At 39.8% G+C, this 21,968-nt stretch overlaps 1 protein-coding gene across 4 annotated transcripts in view; it reads right to left on the bottom strand.

Annotated features, from left to right (window-relative positions):
* Positions 1 to 21,968, bottom strand: part of LOC142396425 (uncharacterized) — an 85,175-nt gene that overhangs the window by 18,754 nt on the left and 44,453 nt on the right. For all 4 annotated transcript variants that reach the window (XM_075479150.1, XM_075479153.1, XM_075479154.1 and 1 more), the window contains exons 8-10: positions 4,193 to 4,369; positions 1,222 to 4,091; positions 800 to 914 (exon numbers count right to left, since the gene is read on the bottom strand). In XM_075479150.1, the coding sequence (XP_075335265.1) occupies positions 800 to 914; positions 1,222 to 4,091; positions 4,193 to 4,369 (3,162 nt within the window). The remainder of the gene's footprint in view (positions 1 to 799; positions 915 to 1,221; positions 4,092 to 4,192; positions 4,370 to 21,968) is intronic.

The following is a 21,968-nucleotide window of genomic DNA, read 5'->3' as shown; positions in this document are numbered from 1 at the left end:
TATCTCCATGCATTCATTTTTGTCCGCTTATTCAAGGTCAGGTGGTGAAGGCAACAGGTCCGGGAGAGATATCCAGACATCCCTCTCCCCAGCGACACTATCCAGCTTCTCCTGGGGGATCCCGAGGCTTTCCCAGGCCAGAAGCGATATATAATCCCTCCAGTAAGAGTCCTGGGTCTGCCCCGGGGCCTCCTCCCATTAGGACGTGCCCGGAAAACTTCCAAAGGTAGGCGACCAGGAGACATCCTAACCAGATGCCCGAACTACCAAAGGTAGGCGACCAGGAGACATCCTAACCAGATGCCCGAACCACCTCAGCTGACTCCTTTTGATTAATTTCTGTATCCAACTATTCAAATTATATTCTTTTAAGTGTCAGAAACACTTTTTTTTTTTTACAACACTTCACAATCTACTAAATTCCAGACTTGACAGAGGTACGTTGCAAACACAAATATATATTTCATGACCTCAAAGTTGGTGATAAAAGAAGCAATGACTAAGGGATGGTATGATTTAGCTCAGAGTTCAATGTTAAGTCACCCAGAAACATTTTAGTGTGGACAGGGACAGATTCGCAGGCAGATATTTGCAGATTACTTCATAATGTGAATGTATGCAGGGATAACACCTGAAGCAACACAGTCCTACCATCGCCGATTGCCATTGTCATGATAATTAGTGAATCTATTGTCTCCTCCTTTTTGTAATTTGGGATTTAAAAATTCCCTTCCTTGTGCAGATTGTGTGATTTCATGATTTAAACTAAAACTGTCCTGATGCCAATAAAATAATTTACCTTTGGGTCCACCGTGATGTTAGTGTGTCCTTGTATCTCACTCAAGGACATTCCGGGGCAGGGCATTGAGATGCATGCCCGCACTGCATCATGAGACTCTCTTCTCCCCACAGAGCTAAAAGAAAACAGTTTGTCAACAAACTACATACTGCAATTCTGTGACATTGACTCAAGACACTCAGGGTGGTTCAGTTGATAAATTACTCTTCTATTTATTGAAACTTGGCTGTGATCCTTTGTCTGAAATGTGTCTGAACACATCTCAGCACTAAAGATAAATGAACCTAGGAAAATTTGATAACCCATGCCACCTGAGAAAGGAAATCTAGAAATAAATTAATTGTATCAAACAGCTGCTCCATCTCAAAAGAAGAGTTGTTGTATTGAGTGCACAAAACTTAAAAGACTGATTCATTTCTTACCAGTCTTTTCCATCACTTTTTCTTCTGTCTCTCTTTTTGTCAGACTTTGAATTTTTTCCTCCTAAAAGTGATGTAATCTTTTGCTCTCGCTTGTCTTCCTTCACTTTTGGTGGATCAGTCTTTTTGCTGCTTGGAGCGGGAAGTTTACTTTTACGAAAGCCAAACCAATTTGCGAGGCTTGAGCCAGACTTTTGCTTCACTTCATTGGTTCGCTCCTGTTCCTGAGACTTGTGCAGGTTCTCCTCAATTCCAAGCATCACCTTCTCTTCAATTGTGGTTATAGTGCTTTGTCTCTCTGGTTCCTCAGAGACTGGCTCCCCAAAAGCACTAGAAAATTGTTGCTCAATCTGAAGCCGCCTTGCCTGTTCTCGCTGGAGTTTAAGACCTTGAAGTCTTTCACTGGAGGACCCTAATTGTGAGGGAACTGTCAGACCCTCTTCCATCAAGAAATTGTTTAAAAGGGATCGATTAATTGGACAATGGTAGCTGCTAGAGCAACTCATAGTACCAGGGAGGACATCACCAAGAGAATTCAAGGAGCTCCCCGAGTGCGTTTTGATCTGGGTGCGCACCTTTCCAGATCTGTTGAAGCTTGGTCTGTCCATGTAGCGTGCGCCAAAGCTCTGGCTACGAGCTTTGGCTCCATTCATGCCCATTACTGGTTTTAGAAGTGGTCTTGTAGACACAGACACAGACCGTTTAAACAGCCAACCCTCCTCATCAAATCCCCAATCTAAAATCACACCACTATCTGATCCAACAGGTCGAACAGGTTCAGAATCCAAAGAATTACAGCGGGTCTCAATCTTTCTGCGGGCTTTGTCCTGTGCATCACATTCATGTGTCATTTGGGGATCACATGTAAAAGTCTGAGCACTTTTTGCATCATCTTTGCTTTGCCTTCCAAAAATGAGGAATGTACTTGTGTCCTGTCCAGCAATTGCTTCATGAGATTTAGCACTTACAGGAAGAGTCCTTTTTACAGCTCTTGAAGTGGAAATATGAGGATTATTAGCAATCCCGCAGTAATAAACCGCTGTCGGCAAGACTTCTGAAAGTTTTGGTTCACTGATGCTCTGTTGGGATCTTTGCAGGATGCTCTGACTTGACAACAAAGAGGGAGCCCCATTTTCTTCAAAGCATGTGTCAGTTCTGTCTGTCGATATCTGGACTGACTCAGAGGCTTGTGAAATTTTAGTTGGAACAAGTGGTATCTTTGATGAATGGCTATGGTAGATTTTGTCATTGACATCCTTGCCTTCAGCACCAACTTGTGAGGCTGAATGTGAATAGTCCTTTATCATGTTGGATTGCTTGGTCTGTAAAACAGAAGAGTACTCATTTGACTGGGTCTTGGCTGTAGTCGAAGTTGGCTTCCCTGTTGTGGAGCTCTGAGCTTGACTGGCTGACTTTTGATCTTTGGGTAAGCTGTCAGAGTTGTGTCTCAGGAGCAGAGATGTAGTTCGACCTGGTGGTGGTGGTGGGGAAGGGGACCTACGGTCAGCTTGGGAAATATCATAGTGCTGGTCTTGGCGTCGCTGTTTTCGTGGCGAGCAGGGTAAGTTGTTATATATGCTCTCCTCCACAGAGTCACTGCTTGAGGGGGTGATCTGCATGGATGATTTATTTGGACTCTTTGGGCATTCGTTGATGCCTGGAAATTTAAGTATCTTCGAATGTTTCACAGGAGATGCAAGAAGAGAACTCTGTTGAAAATTCTCAAGAGACTTGGAACTTGTTGAAACTATAATAGCCTCATCTTTCTCAGCTTTAGATGATGTGACTTTGCCTGAACCATGTGTTTTGTTGAGATTTGTCCTTTTGCTCGGAGCACCATGTCCTGAAGGGTTTGTGTTTGACTGTCCTTTGGACCTTTGACCATTGATAAGCTTTTGATGTAGAGGAGAATGTGTATGCTTGAGCTGTTCTTGTCCTCCATCTGCACTCTTGCTTCGCAAAATAAAAGCTTTTCTTGCTGAGTCACAGAGCTCAGGTTTGGGTTTCCTCTGTGGAGATTCCTTGCTATCACTTCTAGCTTGACTGGCCTGGTCCCTACAGTGATTAACCTCCATTGAGGAGCTGCGCTGTCTGGCTTCATTCATGCAGCTCAGGGCTTTTGTTGCAATATGCTGAATAGATGAACTTGCATCATTTGTCCCTGATTCCACTGGCTTGATTGAAATTCTGCCCTGTTGTCTTTTGTTATGATCAAGTCTAGATTTGCGGTCAGTAGATCGTTCCTGGTTATTGTTTCTGTCACTAAACTTTAAGCCTGATGATTTGTGTTTTTCTAGGGAGTCCTTCTTAACTTCTTCTAGATGTGTAAAGCTATCAGTTGGGCTCAAACTAGGTTTGACTGTGGAGCCCTCCAAAAATAAGAAGTTGTCAGAGTCAGTTGAAGGGAAGAAAACTGAATTTTCTGAAAGATTTACAGAATCTCTGTGACAATTTTTGTCATCATCCCTAACAACATCTAGTTTGTGTGGAGGATGACATTCCTTGGTTGGTTGCTCCCTGGATTTCCCATTACATAATTTCAGTGAATCCTCATCAGGATCATCAGAGTCTAGGATGGCAACCCCCTCCTCAACCTTTAAAGGTTTACTTGTAGGGTTTATCTTCTTTGCTGCAGTCTCTTTCTGGCCAAACTTGACACCAAGAGAATATATACCTTCATTCGAGGTCATACAGTCTTTGCAGTGTGGTACAGATGCAATTGAGGATGCTTCTTTTGAGCTGTGCATTTGAAGACGCTTCAAGCCTTTTAAAATGTGGCCCTCTTTCCATCCCAGGTTCGGTTGCTCAATGGGTGATGAATGATTGGTGGATACAGAGCCTGTACTCATCCTTTTGTCCCGGCTTGAGGCAGACTGCATAACAAAATATTTTCAATTATTGAAATTGCATTTATACAATATGATTTTTTTTTTTTTTACAAAATGAATATGAATACAAGACAAATTAAATCCACCTGCTTTGAGAAGCCACGTCCCTCTGCCCATGTATGGGAGCCACTGGAGTATTCACTGCAAGCACTGGACAGAGAGAGTTCACTGCCACTGCCGCTACCACTACTGCGTGGACACGTTAGACTCAGTAGGCTCGGCCATCTTCCTGCAGGATTACCTTTTCCATTTCTTTGGACATCCTGCAAAATTAAATGATTCAATCAATCACTGGGATTCACACATATGCTGTGAAGAGATGGATTTTGCCGCAAAAAACCTCTGATTATACAATTACACAAACAATAGTGCAATAAATCACAAAATAATATCATTAAAGCCTATATTTGATGTAGCATAAGAGGCACATGTATAGACTATACAATTTGATTTTCCCATATTGACAAGTACTGTAATTATGGCTCACATTCACTCGAACAAAAATTATTTTTTATTCATTTACCCTCGTCTAAAATGTTTCTTTCCATTAAAAGCTTACTTTGCTTTTAATTGCTAAAAGTCTATGCCTTACAAAAGTGAAAATGTTATTCTCAACTAAGAGTATTACACAAGAAAAAGATAAGTCAGACATGTGGATCACAGTTGTTTGTTTGTTTTTTGGCATTTATTTGATTTTAATGAATTGTAAAACAATTAGATTAAGCAGGAATAGAAAATGTATGGATGAATTGTAAAACATTAAATACATCTCCATATGTAGATAAAGAAAAGGATAAAGATTCCCTTATAAAGACAGCTGTTTGATTCAAAGGCCAACTTATCTATAAAGGCTGAAGTGTCTTACTCAGGCTTACTGGCACCATTACGATGCCAAATGTGCTATTCGCATCAGTACCATTTCTAATCAGAAGGGTCCCAAAGGTGTCAAGTGTTGTAACTCCATTTAAAGAAGCATAGATTGTTTGCAAAGCTGTCATGGCCAGCCTTCTCCAAAAGTCATTAGAGTAATCTGTTAGCAATAATTAATGTGAATAGGAAATAATTACATAGGGGAGGTGGGGACTACAGTGATTTAGTCCTTTCACTGATATTCACCTATCATTATTGGATTATCCATGCTAGCCTTTATTTTGTGAGTACTATGGGACGAGGCCCATTGATCATGCTGCCGCAGATTAATCTTGGAACTAATTACAGTCAGCATTTTGAGAGCTTATCTGAGATTTGATAAAAGTGATAGTTTAACAAAACCCATGGCAATGTACTTAAAGTCGAGGGCAAACTTGATGACTGTTGCCAAGATAAAATATACCTGCTTGCTGTATTTGAATGTTTTTTAGAACTTTTGCTGCATTAACTTCTGACATGACTATTTTTCATTGTAAAAGAGGATTCTGTCCTTTTGAATGCAACATCATCAAAGCTCTGTCCAAACATTTAAAAAAGTGTGTTTAAGATCTAAGAAATAATAGAGGAAAGATATTGAAAGCGTTTATTGCTGTAAGTTACTTTAAATTCAAGTTGGGATACAGAATACAACAGATACTGCAGAGATACTGTTTCTATGCACTGGAAAAAATCAAAGTCTTACCAAGTATATTTGTCTCATTTCTAGTCAGAATATCTCATTACACTTAATATAAGACACAACTGCCTAACAAGTACTATTTCAGCCAGATATAGGGACTTGTTTGAAGACAATACATCTGGAATATCTTGTTAAATGAAAAAACAAAAACAAATTTTGAGTCGGATTTCATATGAAACAAGCTTTGTTTGACATTTGAAGAGGTTTTTAAGCTAATTTCAAGATCACTTTTATCTCAAAAGTCCCAAATATCACATCTTATTTCAAGAAATCTTGACAAGCCGATTTTCACTAGTTCCATTGGCAGATTTTCTTGCTTATTTCAAGCAAAAACGTCTTGTATTTGTTGTTTTTCTTACCTATTTTTAGAGGGGCATTTTTTCCAGTGTGATCACTGACACACAAGCAAGTAAACATGAGTCCAGATTCAATATTGCTTTGAGTTTGGCTCAAATCCTCTTTTTGTTGTTGCTATTTACTATCTGGCCACATGGGTAACATAGTGCCTTGAAGTTGTGGATATTGTGATTTTTTTCATCTGGCCCTGTTGGATATGTATTTGTGTGTGTTTATCTTTAAAGTAAGTAAAGAGTTGGGCACTCTTTGGCTACCCCTACAGTTGTGATATGTAACATCATTGTCATAAAAAAAAATCTCAAACAAATAAACAAACTTTATTAGATCTGACCCCAAGAGCGTAAATAAATATCTAATTAAAATATGTAATTAAATATTTTGTCATAAGAAGAAATAAGATTTCATCAAATGTAAAATTGAGACACTCATTAGTGAAGAAAAGGAAATAAGTTATATTTGGTGGTCTATGAGCCATTTTAAAGCAAGACCAAGTTTCTCACATGACACAAAAAGAAGAGCCCTTGGAAGCCAAAAGCAGTGCATTTGCCAACTATCATCATGTGCCAGAAAATCCATTCAATGTATCCCTACTCTTTCTCTTCTTAAGGTCACATTAGTAAGGTCTTCAGTTAATGTCATGGCAGGCAAACACATGACCATCATGCATGGCTTTGGTTATTCATAGCACAGACACTAAATTAATCTACATTAAGTCATTTAGTAGAAACTTTGACCAAACTGGCTTACAAGTGAAGAAATAACATTCAAGCTACAGCGCAGTAAAAAACTGGTGGGTACTGGTGAGTCTTAATTGTCATTTAACTGTTTCCTATACCTTTCTACCTACATGGTAGATTTTCTTTATGCATGTTTACCTAGAGTGTGTTAGTGTGAGTATACTCCGTGACAGATTCAGATTCAGATTCCTTTATTGTCATTGCAACGAGTACAACGAAAAGTAAGGTGCAGGCATTTCAGTGCAGACATGTAAAAATTCTGTAAACAGTATAACTGAAGGGGGCAGGGGCGATCTCTGGGTTTGCTTGAAGAAATAGATTTGGTTTACAACCTCAAGCTAATGGAACTGGCTAATTCTCCCCCATCAGTATGCCATAAGCTTCTTTGTTCTGAACTTTCATATACACTGACTGATTCTGGTCTTCAGTATCAGACATATCCAGATTTAATCCAGGCTACTTTAGATCATGTATATGTTTTATCCCTTTGCAAAAGTTGATAATGAATATCTGTAAAAAAAAAAAAAAAAATTTTTAAAAACTATGCTCACAATCTTCATTTGTTTCAGATTCCTACCACAGTCTGTAGAAGCTTGGGAGATGAAGAATATTTCAGCATAATCATCATTTATAAGCACACTGCTACAGTAGTTTCTAAAGAATAGGATTACTTGACTTGGCTGCATGACTTGAATTTAACAGAACACCTTTGAGATATTCTAAAGGAAAAGACACAGTAGCACAACTTCTTCAGCAAAGAGCAGTTGTTTCTTTGATCTGTCGTAATGGCAAAACTTGCAGTATCTTGCATGCTGAGGAGTCCTGTCATCAAAAATAAAGGTGGACTCATGAAGAATTATGATAACATTTCAAGCTCAGTAATAATAGGTGTATTGATTTTTGTTGCATTCTTTCTGTATGTTAGAAAGAAATTGTCTTTTAATACATTTCACATAACAATGTAAGCTGAATTGTATTAAAAACACTGGAGAACATGATCCTCACATTGCTGTCTGTTTTTTCCAGACGAGAATGGAATTGCTGAAGCTGGTATGGCATCATCGACTACAAACACTTTCTTACTCAGGTAAGGCAACACCAGTTTCATGATGTGGAATGTATGAGTGATGATGCATATAGATGCTAGCTGTAGAGCTTTGTGCTTTGTACTTTGTACTGAAACCAACTATTTCCTCTTCTTTTAAGCCCAGAGAACACAGGGCCCATAATTTCCAAAAATAATATTTTTAAGTTTTATTTGATAGACTACAATATACTTTTGTACTTTATCTATGTACATCTTAAAGAGGTTCAGGCCCAGAGACAGCAGCAGAATTTCCAGACATATTTTCATTGTGTTTTATATTTATATTAATCATTTACAGTGAACCTTAAAGAAAATTGTCACATGTGTTGTTTTTCTTTTTTTTTCTTTTTTTTTTTTTTAAAGAAAAGAAAAAAGGTTGAGGTGGATATTTTAGAGCAGCTGGCCACCATATTTCAGGGCAAATATTACTTAGTGAGGATTAAATAGTCCATTAGGGAAGGACTGTTTTTCAGTTTTCAGGTTAATAAACACCTGGTGCTCGAGTCAAAAATAAACTTCAGTCTGGAGATTCTTGGGAATTAACACGATGTCATACAATGTGGTCATTTAGTTTATTTTATGTATCTGGACAGCACTGAAATTCTTTGGCATAAAGAAATTGAAGAAACCTGAATAAGATTTTTGACTTTTCACACAGTACATTTAACTTATTGGTGGTTTTGATTATTGTGGTTTTTGAAGATTTAAGATTTAAGATCAGATTTATTGTCATGCATACAGTCATAGATGCAAAATTTGTCCTCCGCTTTTAACCCATCCAGGTTGGCACCTGTTGACACACACATGCACATTATTCAATAAGGGATTGTATATACCATTACACCAAAAAGCGTGAAATCATGGTATTGTTTATGTACTTAAGTGTCACTTTTGCTATTAAACCACTTTCAGACTTACTGCTGCTGAACCAGACCATCACCAGACTGCTAATCACCAGACCATTCATACACAAAGACAATGTACAAAAGCTCCAGTAGACTTGAAAGTTCACTTTATATTTCACAGTCTCACCAAAATTCATCAATGTGTACCTGCCAGAACTGTTCAAAGCAAGATTGTACTCAGACCAGTTTCTTTTCATTCTCGTGTTACAAAAACTGTACATCTTTACTGCTTTCACCATATTCCTTCCAACAATTGTCTTCAGACCCCTGGTCCCTTCGTAAAGCTAGAACTGCTTATTATTCATCATTGATAGAAGAGAATAAGAATAATCCCAGGTTTCTTTTCAGCACTGTAGCCAGTCTGACTAAGAGTCCGAGCTCTGCTGAGCCAGTTATTCCTTTAACTCTCAGCAGTGATGATTTCATGAGCTTTTTTATCAATAAAATTGTTTCTATCAGAGAGAAGATTGATGGAGTCCTTCCCACTATTATATCTGATGTATCATCAAGTACAGCAGCTTTAGAAGTATCTTTAGAACCTGATTTGTATTTAGACGGCTTCTGCCCAGTTGATCTCTCTGAACTAACAACAGCAATAGTCTCTTCTAAACCATCAACTTGTGTTTTAGACCCAATCCCAACCAGACTGTTCAAGGAGGTTTTCCCATTAATTGACACTTCCATATTGGATTTGATCAATCTGTCTTTGTTGACAGGATATGTACCTCAGCCTTTTAAGGTTGCTGTAATTAAACCTTTACTTAAAAAAACCTACTCTTGATTCAGAAGTGTTGGCTCATTATAGACCTATATCCAATCTCCCTTTTATGTCTAAAGTTCTTGAAAAAATAGTTGCAGCTCAGCTTTGTGATCACTTACACAGAAATAATCTGTTTGAAGAGTTTCAGTCAGGATTCAGAGTGCATCATAGCACAGAAACTGCACTGCTGAAAGTTACCAATGATCTCCTCTTAGCCTCTGATAGCGGACTTGTGTCTGTGCTTGTCCTGTTGGATCTCAGTGCTGCATTTGATACGGTCGATCACAGTATCTTATTACACAGACTTGAACATGTTATTGGGATTAAAGGAACTGCATTAGGCTGGTTTAAGTCATATTTATCTGATAGATTTCAGTTTGTTCTTGTAAATGAAGAATCTTCCTCACACACCAGAGTAAGTCATGGAGTTCCCCAGGGTTCTGTGCTTGGACCGATTCTTTTCACTTTATACATGCTTCCATTAGGTAACATTATTAGACAGCATGGCATAAATTTTCATTGCTATACTGATGATACTCAGCTGTACTTATCTATAAAACCAGATGAACCCAATAGGTTGGTCAGACTACAAGCATGTCTTAAAGACATAAAGACCTGGATGACTCAGAACTGTCTGCTTCTAAATTCAGACAAAACTGAAGTCGTTATCTTTGGTCCTCAGCGTTTCAGGGAGAAATTGTCTAGCTATATAGTTACTCTAGATTTTATTTCCTTGGCTTCTAGTTCTACAGTGAGGAACCTTGGAGTTATTTTTGACCAGAACTTATCATTTGACTCGCATATAAAACAGGTTTCTAGGACTGCCTTCTTTCATCTTCGTAATATTGTTAAAATCAGGAACATCTTGTCTCAGAGTGATGCAGAGAAACTAGTCCATGCATTTGTTATTTCAAGATTGGACTACTGTAATTCTTTATTATTGGGCTGTCCCACATATTCTCTGAAAAGCCTTCAGTTGATCCAAAATGCTGCAGCCAGAGTTTTGATGAGAACTAACAGGAGAGATCATATTTCTCCAGTTTTAGCTTCTCTTCATTGGCTCCCTGTTAAATTCAGAATAGAATTTAAGATTATTCTCCTTACATATAAAGCTCTTAATGACCGAGCTCCATCACATCTTAAAGATCTCATTGTAAGATATTTTCCTAACAGAGCACTTCGTTCCCAAACTGCAGGTTTACTTGAGGTTCCCAGAGTTTCTAAAAGCAGAATGGGAGGCAGAGCCTTCAGTTATCAGGCCCCTCTCTTGTGGAATAAGCTGCCAGTAAATGTCCGGGAAGCAGACACCCTTTCCACTTTTAAGACCAGGCTTAAAACTTTCCTTTTTTATAAAGCTTATAGTTAGGTCTGTTGAATCTGATAGTGTGTCTGCTAGTGTGTCTTTTCCTGCCTCCACCTCTGGCACCCTCTATACTTTCATTACCCCCTACCCGAACCAGGGTTTGAATCCCATTCCCGCTGTGACTGGTGTGCAGTTGGTGAGAGTGAGTTGTATGGCTTTGTTTTTGCTGGTATTTTTAGTGATTATAGGACTGTTTAGGTGAGTTTGTCTGCTGAATCTGCTAGTGTGTCTTGTCCTGCCGCCACCTCTGGCACCTTCTATACTTTCATTACCCCCTACCCGAACCAGGGTTTGAATCTCATTCACGCTTATCTCACCTCTTGTATTTCTCCCCCTACCCGAACCAGGGTTTGCATCCCCACCCCGCTGTGACTGGTGTGCAGTTGGTGAGAGGCTGAGGTAGCTTGTGGCTGTAAAAAGATGGTTGTTGTGGTGTGAGGAGCAGATCTATATAGGGAGTATAGGGAATTACTCACTGAGTCTGGTCCTTTATTTATTTATTTATTTATTTATTTTTTCGTTAGCACAAGTTTCTTGTATTTACCTTGAATAGGGATGGCTCAGGTAATCCTGAAACATCCCATAGTTAAGCTGCTATAGGCCTAGACTGCTGGGGGGCCTCATCTGTCACACCTTTCCTCACTTTACTCTCTTTATGTATATGTGATATTATTGTGGTCATTAACTCGTGTTTCCCTGTTCCAACAGATATCCTTTGATTGGTGTTACAGTACCGCCGCCGCTGCCACCAATTGGCTTGAATTGGACTTACTATCTAAGTGCCTTGAGATGACATTTGTTGTATTTTTGGCGCTATATAAATAAAAATTAATTGAATTGAATAGGCCACACCTATCGCTATTCACATGTAAAGTACCAGGTGATTGAGTGGCTATTCACAGGTGAGAACACACCCCATTCAGCCAGCATGTGGGGGAAGGCAGCAATGTCCTGCCAGTGACAGACAATTATCACATGGAGAGTGACAGGGGGTTGGGGGGAATCAGGGGTGTTACACACCCATCTAATTAGTAGTCAACTAACAGAGACACTGCCTGGAGTTACAATGACTTTTTTACAGTTTGTGTGAAAACAAAATAACATTTCTGACTGCACTTTTTACCTTTATGCAGCCAACACTTTTGTTTACAAGGTTCAACCTTCAAAAGTCTTGGCTAGATATATTTATAGTGTGTTTTCTTGCACTGTTTGAAGACCTCTAAAACTTGTTTTTTTGTACAGTTGTGTTTCCCCTCAATTTAAATAAAACTTGTTTGTATTACATTCACTTCACTCTCATATTGTTTTTTGTTAGGCTTTTCCGAATACAACCATATATGTCACTTTTGCATAGATGTTTACAGTGAGTTGAAATACTTGAAAATGTCAAGGTGGTGACAACTGCCTCAAAGTCTCTGAAAAGGCCTTAGACCCCAGAGGGTTAAACACCTTTGCAATTTCAGGTCTCTTGAGTGTGATTCAGTTGCTGAACTGCAATAATAATGTGGCAGCCAGTGACTTTTAGCAGCTGGGGCTCTTGGGCTTACAGAGGCAAAGGGAATCAATGCTGCTGTTGTATAAAGTTTACCATTTAATAATGCCAAGTACTGAAATATTGGGGAAAAAAACATAAAGTATTGTCAGAGCCCTTCATTATACTGTCCCTGTAGTCTCTATGTCCTATGATGGGGAACTGTATTTAGCCAGTGAAATTAATCATAGCCTATGCCATGCCCTTCTAATTCATAATGCTTCATATATCAAAAAAGAGACAGATTTGTCTGTAGTTTCAGTAAGAAAGGTAAAAAAACAAACAAAAAAAAAACATTTTTTTGATTTTAGGGGTTGAAAGGGTAGCTGTCAATAGATCACAAGACCAAATATGCTACAGAATATTTTAAAGCTGATACAAGGTGATACTAATCTTAAGCACTTGATTAATTGATCATTGGACAGTGTGAACACCTCTATAAAACAAGATGTGTTAGCAGTTTGCTGGTCTTTAGCATTCACGTGTATGTTAATACAATGCCAAGTAAGAAAGACATCAGGTATCTCTTAGAAAAACAACTGTTTGTGCCCATCAAGAAGGATGAGAAGATTTTCCAAGCAATTTTGTGTCCATCATTATACAGTGAGAAAGATTAATTCAAGAGTGGAAAACATTAAAAACAACTGCCAATCTTTCCAGGAGTGGAGCTTACCCCATGATTACACTTTGCAATGCTCTGAAAAATTGCGAAAACACTCCAAAGCTACATCTCAGTCTACAAGTCTCAGTTTGTTAAATGTTTGATTTCATGAACGTACAATTTGAACAAAACTGAACAAGTATGGCTTGTTTGGAAGGGTTGCATCTGATCAAACCAAAAATATTTACAAATCCTCTGTATACCAAATTGTTCTAGAGTGAAATGTGAGGGGAAGCTACAGCTCGGCTAAACTGTGTCATGCAACAGCACAATGATCCCAAACAGAGCAGAAAATCTACAACACAATGTAAAGAATATGCTTTCATCAAAGACCCCCTGAACCAGAAAAAGAGGGCGTTCCAGGACAGGAACTGAGAAAAGCAGAGGACTGTACAACAGGACATCAACACTATGTCAAGCTAAGGTGGAGTACAAGAAAAAAGTAGAGAGACAGCTGGAGAACAATAACACCAAGAAGGTGTGGAGGGGCTTAAGGACCATCACTGGATACAGACTGAAGAACTCTCAGTCTGTGGAAGGTGATGTGGAAAGAGCCAATACTTTCAACCAATATTACAACAGGTTTGATAGTGTGGCTTTGATGTGTGTGGCCCATCCCCACCACTTCAGCTGCTTCCTCCAAACTGCTTCCACTGCCCAGCTGTACTTTCACCTCTGCGGCAGCTTCCACCACCAGACCTCCTGAGCCCAACTGCACCTCCACCTCTGCAGCAGCTTCCACCACTAGACCTCCTGAGCCCAACTGCACCTCCACCTCTGCAGCAGCTTCCACCACCAGGCATCCTGAGCCCAACTGCACATCCACCTCTGCGGCAGCTTCTACCTCCAGGCATCCTGAGCCCAGCTGCACCTCCACATCTGTGGCTGCTCCCACCGCCTGGCCTCCTCAGTCCAGCTGCACCTACACTTCTGCAGCAACTCCCACCACTAGCCCTCCTCTGTCCAGCTGCACCCCCACCCCCATCTCTAAGATTAATACCAACATCACTACTGTCGCCATCCCTCCGTGACAACATGAGCGGCTCCCCCTGTCTTTAACTATAGAGGAGGTTGGAGCTGACCTCAGGAGACTTCAGTCAGGGAGGGCCCAGATGGAGTCTGTCCAAGGCTTCTGAGGGACTGTGCTGGTCAACTAGCAGTTCCTCTTCAGAGGGTCTTCAATATGAGCCTTCAGATGGAAAAAGTCCTGGTGCTGTGCAAAACTTCTTGTCTCATATCGGTGCCCAAATTAGGGCAACTGGTGGAGCTGAATGACTCATATCATGAAGACCTTGGAGAGACTCCTTGTTCGTCGCATTAGATTGCAGGTTGCTGAGGATCTTGACCCCCTCCAGTTTGCCTACCAGAAACACATAGAAGTGGAAGACGCGATTCTGTACATGTTGCATCGGGCATATGCTTATCTGGGTGTGCCTGGTTCATATGTGAGAATCATGTTCTTTGACTTCTTCAGTGCCTTCAAAACCATACGACCTCCCATACTGAAAGTCAAGCTTCTTGGTATGGGTGTGGCCCCCTCTCTGCCATTGTGGATTATAGACTATTTGTCTGCCAGACCACAGTATGTCAAGATGGGGAGATGGGTTTCTGAACACTGGAATGCAGTACTGGGGCTCCACAGGGTACTGTTTTGGCTCCTTTTCTGTTCATCCTGTACACATCAGACTTCAGGTACAAGTCGGAGTCCTGCCACATACAGAAGTATTCTGATGATACGGCTGTTGTGGCATGTGTGCGCGGTGGATAGGAGAGGGAGAACAAGGACATTGTGGAGTCCTTCAATGGCTGGACCAAAAAGTACTATCTTCTCCTGAACAACAGATTGGGGCTTTGTCAGCAGTAATGAGGGCACTGCTCCTCTCCATAGTTGTAAAGAGGGAGCTGAGCTGGAAGGCAAAGCTTTTGATTGTTTGGTTCATCTTTGTTTCGACCTTCACCCATGGCCACCAGAGCTGCGTAGTGACCCAGCAAATGAGGTCGCGGTTACAAGCGGATTTCTTCGGAGGGTGGCTGGGCTCAGCCTTGGAGATAGGGTGAGGAGCTCAGCCATCCGGAGGGAACTCGGAGTAGAGCTGCTGCTCCTCCACATCAATTGGAGTCTGTTGAGGTGGTTCAGGCATTTGGTTAGAATGTTTCCAGGCATGTCCAATTTAGAAGAGGCCTGGGGCAGACCCAGAAACACGCCAGCAGGTTTTTAAATCCCCTCTGGCCTGGGAACCCTTCGGATCCCCCAGGAGGAGAGTGTCACTGGGGAGAGGGATGGCTGGGTTTTTACTCCCAAACCTGTTGCCTCTGTAACCTGACCTCAGATAAGCGGAAAAAAATAGATGAATGGATGGATGAACAATATCACTTGAGTATTCTGACACTAAGAGATAATGGCAATGTAGATACAACATATCTAAAGAAGAAGCAGCTTAACATCAAAGCAGTGATTAAATTAGTCAAAAGACATCTTTAAGCAAGTTAGACCTTTACAATAAAAGGTAAAGATGAGACAGCATGTGCCGCTGTACTAAGCTTGCAGCATACTTAATTACCTGATCTGGGAATTGTTTGACCTAGCTGTGCAGAAAAAAAATATATTCACAGTTTAACTGGAAGAAAGAATTTTCAGCAGGAAAAAATATTACCAAAGTGTTGGGAACGTAGTTAATTCAATACTATTCAACTTATTATCCAGTCAGCTTTTGATAGCAAAGTGAACTCCTTCCTATAAAATAGAGTGAGTTTGTTTCAGGGAGGAATCATTCAGGGTTTCCTGAGAATCCAAAGAGACCTTTAGGAATCAACTTGAAACTTACTGCCTACCTACTACGTGATTGTGATTAGGGTCCAAAATTGAATATGTAAAAATGTAACTTTTATTCTGTTGTAAAAATCCTACTGAACTAACACACAGTATATTATTTATTTTCATTTCAAAACAAACCCCCATTTCCAAAATAATTGGGACACTGTATAAAATGTAAATAAAACATTATTGAATGATTTACAAAGCTCATAACCAAATATTTTACTCACAATAAAATTTGGAAAATATGTCAAATGTTTGAATTAAGACATTTTACAATTTCATGAAAATATTAGATGAGCTTATAGTTTTAGTTTTGCCAAAAAACTCCAGAAGATTTGCCTACATGGAGTACTTAGAAGTAGAAGGTGTCAAGGACGCGTGTGTCTGTGTGCATGAACATGCAAAATATATGGTACAGGTTTTACAGGAATTGTGCTTAGTCATGAGTGCAGAGTTTAAAAGAAGAGTGGCAATTGACATTCTGTGGGGTTTGTCTAACAATTGCAGACATCATGGATGGATAACCATTCGTTTCCACACAGGCATAGATCAATTTGAACCTTTTTTTGTGCAAAGGAAAATGTAAATTTCTGAGCATTTCATTCACCAATAAATAAAAAAGATATGTTTAGAAGAAAGAGAGCCTGCTAAAGAACAAACCAACAAAATATAAGAGACTACATTAAGACTGGGTTTTCAGTTGTGGACTACCTCCCTGAAATCTAATAGGCATAATCAGAGTGTGAGTACAAAGCACACGGTGCACAGCACACAGTTTAAGAGTGGCATGGATTTGTAACTGGCTTCAGTAAGCATGTGTATTCCTTCTGATACAATAACAACAACACATCCTCTCTGCAGTTTAATAACCGTAACATTTTAAGACAGTACAACTTACACTACTTTGAATATAACTATAATGAATAGCAAACAAGCTGGGCTCAGCCGTCCATTTTTTGCCTTCAGTGTTTAGGGCTGAATGCAAAACAACATCTGTCCATCAAAGATATCCAACATCAATTATTCATGGTAGAAGTACTTTCTAACCTGGACATGTTTGGTTTGTGGCAACATGTAACAGAACCTACCCACCTTCAAGGTCACATTCTGGACCTGGTCAATTCTAAAGATGTTGATATTTCTTCTGTTGGGGCTATTGATTTGGCCTTGTCTGACCATTTTTGTATTTTATTTGATTTACACCTGAAATATTGGCTAAAGCCAAGTATGTGTTAATATGTTTCGGTGCACTAATATATGTTTTAAACAAGAGTTTTAATAAGCATCTAATGTAATGTATTGTATTTCTAACATTGTAGACAACTTGTCATATGAACTTTTATTCTGTTGACGGAGTATTATAGCTTCCTATACGGCCTGCTGTTCGGTTGACAGGGTAACGAGGTTGTCATGGGAACGGGGAGAGAAGCGGGCGAGGAGATTGTGAACGGGAGAGACATCGGACGATACGGAGTTGGAAAAGAGTTTAATGAGTTATTTTTAAGTCAACATGTCAACTACAGACGTTTAGGAGAAAGAGCAGTTCGACACACTGTCTTTCTGTGTCCGTTTGGTTTCAGTTCTTGAGTTATGTTTCGTTTGAGAAGTTTAGTTCACTTTCCACCGTTTGACAGTTGGATACTTTCTACCGTTGGACACTGACAGTTGGATAATGCTATCGAACGAATGGGCAACAACGGAGACTCTGCTAGCCTGTTAAGACCGGATCGCGGGGTTAAGACCAACAGAGGAGGCTTCTTCGTGTCAGAGAACCGTTACCTTGGATGGTCATGGAGTCGGTACTCGGGTGACATCGGTGGACGTTGCGTTTGTGGATACGAGTGTGGATTACATGTCGGCTCTCTGTGAGTAAGCGCTTCAGGTCCATAGACGGTATGAGCTCCATCGCGCGCCATCAGGGTACCCACAATAACTTTGCTTAACCCCGGCCGGGTATTTTTCTTTTTCTTGTTTGTGTATTGTTTTGTCAGTGTCCTGCATTTCTTGCCATTGTGTTTGGGCTTATCATTTTCAACTATAGGCTCAAATAAATTATTATCAGTTTAATCTTATGTAATGTTTCACTCTGTTTTATTTATGTGTGATTTATCAGCTAAAATATGAGCAGTGTGTGTTAAATGAATCTCTGAGGTGTAATTCAGAGTGGGGGCTTGAGAGCACAACCTTAGAACGCACAGCAGTCATCAGTAAACATTTCTACTGTTTACCCCAGGCCTCTGGTAAAGTGAATAATCATCTCTAGATCGTTAATAGCTGAACGCCATACAATGCTGATGAGCAGGTTGGTTACATACATATTACTCATAATGTTCAAACAACCAGCTTCTCAGTTAAGAAGAGGTACATTAATGAGAAAACAAGTGCTCAGTTTAGGGAGGCCATAGCTATGTTACCAACAATGAGTGCAGAGTCGGTTGAAGGAATGCTGAATCATTTTAACTTGAACATTTTTAATGTAATGGAAGCTGTTGCACCGATAAGAATCAAGAGCACCTTGATCAAACAGAAAACCCCAAGGAGAAACACCACTACGGTCAAAAACCTGAAAAGAGAATGCAGGAAAGCTGAACGTAAATGGAGGAAAACAAAACTTCAGATTCACTATGAGCTGTACAAAGAAAGCCTGCGTAGTTATAACAATGAGCTGTGCAAGGCCAGACAGCTGCATTTATCTGAAATGATTACTAAGAATAGCCGCTTTCGGACAGACCGTTCTAAGAAAGTAGTTATCAGAACTACCCTCCTCGAATTTCGTTCTGATAACTATCCTTCCCCAGCGGAACTGTTTCAGTCTGCATTCGCACATGAGTCGGGACCTGATAGGGACTGATGCGCCGCGCGCAGCCGTCTGCTTCAGTGACGTATTAGCCGTTAGCCGTTTAGCGCTACATTCAAACACAAAACAAAACGGTAAAAGTAAGGAGAGTAGAAAAAACACCACCAAGAAGCTAATATGGAGAGCGGGGAGGCCACCGTGTTTATGGTCTGCATGAATCACATCAGGTGTCTAATATCGAGGCTGGAAAAGCTCACAGAGAGAGTCAGGAGACGATACTTTTTCATTTCATGAAGGAAGAAAGGGGAGCAGAGCGCTGCAGACAAATGAGACCAGTGTAAGTTTAACTTATTAAACACCTGCCGGTTGTGTCTGTGTCTATGAGGAAACATTTCAGCCGTGATAGCATGACATGGGGCGTAGCTACCGACCACCACACACCTCCGTTAGATTCGTTCTATAAGAACTATGAAAAGACCCGACCTTGGAGAAGGAGCTAAATAGTTATAGGAACTAAGGGAGAAAGCCCCGAGTTCCTGTATGTCCGAAAACGGGAGAAAACGGCCCCGCGGATTAAAAGGTTATTAGAACTGCCAAAGGTTCCTACAGTCCGAAAGCGGCTAATGTCAACAATTCTCGAACTCTGTTTGCTATGGTTGAAAAACTCACAAATCCTCCTAAACAGTCAAACCCAGACCTCCTCTCCACTGAGAAATGCAACGAATTTGCCAACTTTTTTAGCCAAAAAATCAAAACAATTAGACAAAACATTCACGCAACACAGACAAACATGAAAACTAATCTGTGTCTAAAACCTAGAAATAACTCTGACGTTATGTCACAATTTAATTTTGTTAATTTAAAAATCCTAGTGGAAACAGTTCGGCAGCTGAAATCAACAACTTGTTCTCTGGACATAATACCATCCGACTTTTTAAAAACTGTTTTTTACCTCAGTAGAAAGTGATCTCCTACAAATAGTTAACAGGTCACTGGCATCAGGCATTTTTCCCAAGTCACTAAAGACAGCTGCCATTAAGCCACTCCTAAAGAAGAGAACTCCAGGCGCCTCTATGATGAACAACTACAGACCTGTCTCTAATCTCTCTTTTATATCTAAGATTATTGAGAAAGTTGTATTTAACCGGCTCAACGACTTTCTGAATGAAAGTGGAAGTCTTGATAACTTTCAATCAGGCTTCAGACGTCATCACAGCACTGAAACAGCTCTGGTCAAAGTTTTAAACGACATTAGGTTGAATACTGATTCGGGTAATGTTTCAGTCCTGGTTCTGTTGGACCTCAGCGCTGCGTTTGATACTGTAGATCACAGAATCCTGTTGCACAGGCTGGAAAACTGGGTTGGACTTTCTGGAGCGGTCCTTAACTGGTTCAGGTCCTACTTGAAAGGCCGGAGTTATTTTGTTACAATTGGCAGCTATGAATCTGAGCGAGTGGCCATGACTTGTGGAGTCCCCCAGGGGTCAATTCTTGGACCTCTTCTGTTTAACTTGTATATGCTCCCTTTGGGTCAGATATTGCAGAATTTTAACATCAATTATCACAGTTATGCAGACGATACAAAACTTTATGTGTCTCTGTCACCGGACGACTGCAGCCCAGCAGACGTACTGTGTCAGTGTCTAGAGGAAGTAAACACCTGGATGAGAGATATAATTTTCTACAATTAAATGAAGACAAAACTGAGATCATTCTGTTTGGGAGCAAAGAGAAGAGGGTCAGCGTTGGTAAATATCTTGAGACTCCGGACCGTACAATCACTGACCAAGTTCATAACCTCGGAGTGTTGATAGACTCAGATCTGACTTTCAGCAGCCACATCAAAGCTGTCACCAAGGCAGCTTTTTACCATTTCAGAAACATCAACAGAATTAAAGGTTTCCTCTCCCAAAAAGACCAGGAGAAACTCATCCATGCATTCATCTCCAGTAGACTCGATTACTGTAACGCTCTTTTAACTGGACTTCCCAAAAAAAGCATTAAACATCTGCAGCTCATCCAGAACGCTGCTGCTAGAGTTTTAACCCGGACTTAGAGATCTGAACACATCACACCAGTTTTAAAATCTTTACACTGGCTTCCAGTCAGTCACAGAATAGATTTTAAAAGCCTGCTGATGGTTTACAAATCCCAGAACGGTTTAGGCCCAAAATACATCTGTGATATGTTCAGAGAATATAAACCCAGCAGAGCTCTTAGATCCAAGGTCTCAGGTCAGCTGGTCCAGTCCAGAGTCCAGACTAAACATGGAGAAGCAGCATTTAGCTGTTATGCTGCAAACAAGTGGAACAAACTGCCAGTGGAGATTAAACTTTCACCAAATGTAGACATTTTTAAATCCAGGTTAAAAACATTTCTTTTCTCATGTGTCTATGCATGAAATATCTTTTAACTTATCTAGACTGTTGCCTGTTTTTAAATTCATTTAAATGATTTTATTTGTTTCTCTTTATATTCTTTCATGTATTTTTAATGCTTCTTGCACTCCCTGCTGCAATGCATTTATTTTATGTAAAGCACTTTGAACTGTTTGTACATGAAATGTGCTGTACAAATAAATTTGATTTGATTTTGATTAACCACACATTCATTAAGTTTTACTTCTGTACTTTTTGTATCCATAGCAACATACTTCTCCGTTAGATTCTATGGACTAACAGAACAGTGTATAACAGATCAAGCAAAAAAGTATTTTTCATTGTTTTATATACAGTTTATTACAAGTGAGTGTATGTACTTGATTGGTCAACAAGAAGAGAAGAGCAAAGATACAGTTGTGGTCAGAAGTTTACATACACTCATCATGGGTATGAATGTCATCTTAATTTTGGTCTTCAATGATTTATTTGAATAGTTTTTTTTAGTATGTAATGTTGATGCAACATACAGCTTTAATGATTTTCTTAAAACAAAGATTTGGTTTGGTTTGAATTTATTTAGGAGTTTCTCTAATCCACACAGGGTCAAAATTATAAATACAGGCTCAAATATATACACACATATTCAAGTTTTACCTCCACCAGATACTTTTTGTGGCCATTAAAGAAGAATTTTTTTTATTTTTTTTTAAACCTGGACCTTATTTCAATACAGCCTCTAAATAAGGCATTGTCTGTCTTTATTTTAACCAATACTTTAGGCCGAATGAATGAATGAACGCGTACTATTGAACTGTTAGCTCATAGCTGCCATGTTGTTGTTATCCGGGGCTATCGG

This window comes from Odontesthes bonariensis, chromosome 12, assembly GCF_027942865.1.
Source record: "Odontesthes bonariensis isolate fOdoBon6 chromosome 12, fOdoBon6.hap1, whole genome shotgun sequence".
NCBI classification, from domain to species: domain Eukaryota; kingdom Metazoa; phylum Chordata; class Actinopteri; order Atheriniformes; family Atherinopsidae; genus Odontesthes; species Odontesthes bonariensis.
Note: the sequence above shows the minus strand (reverse complement) of the source record. Positions and strands in the feature narration are given on the sequence as shown.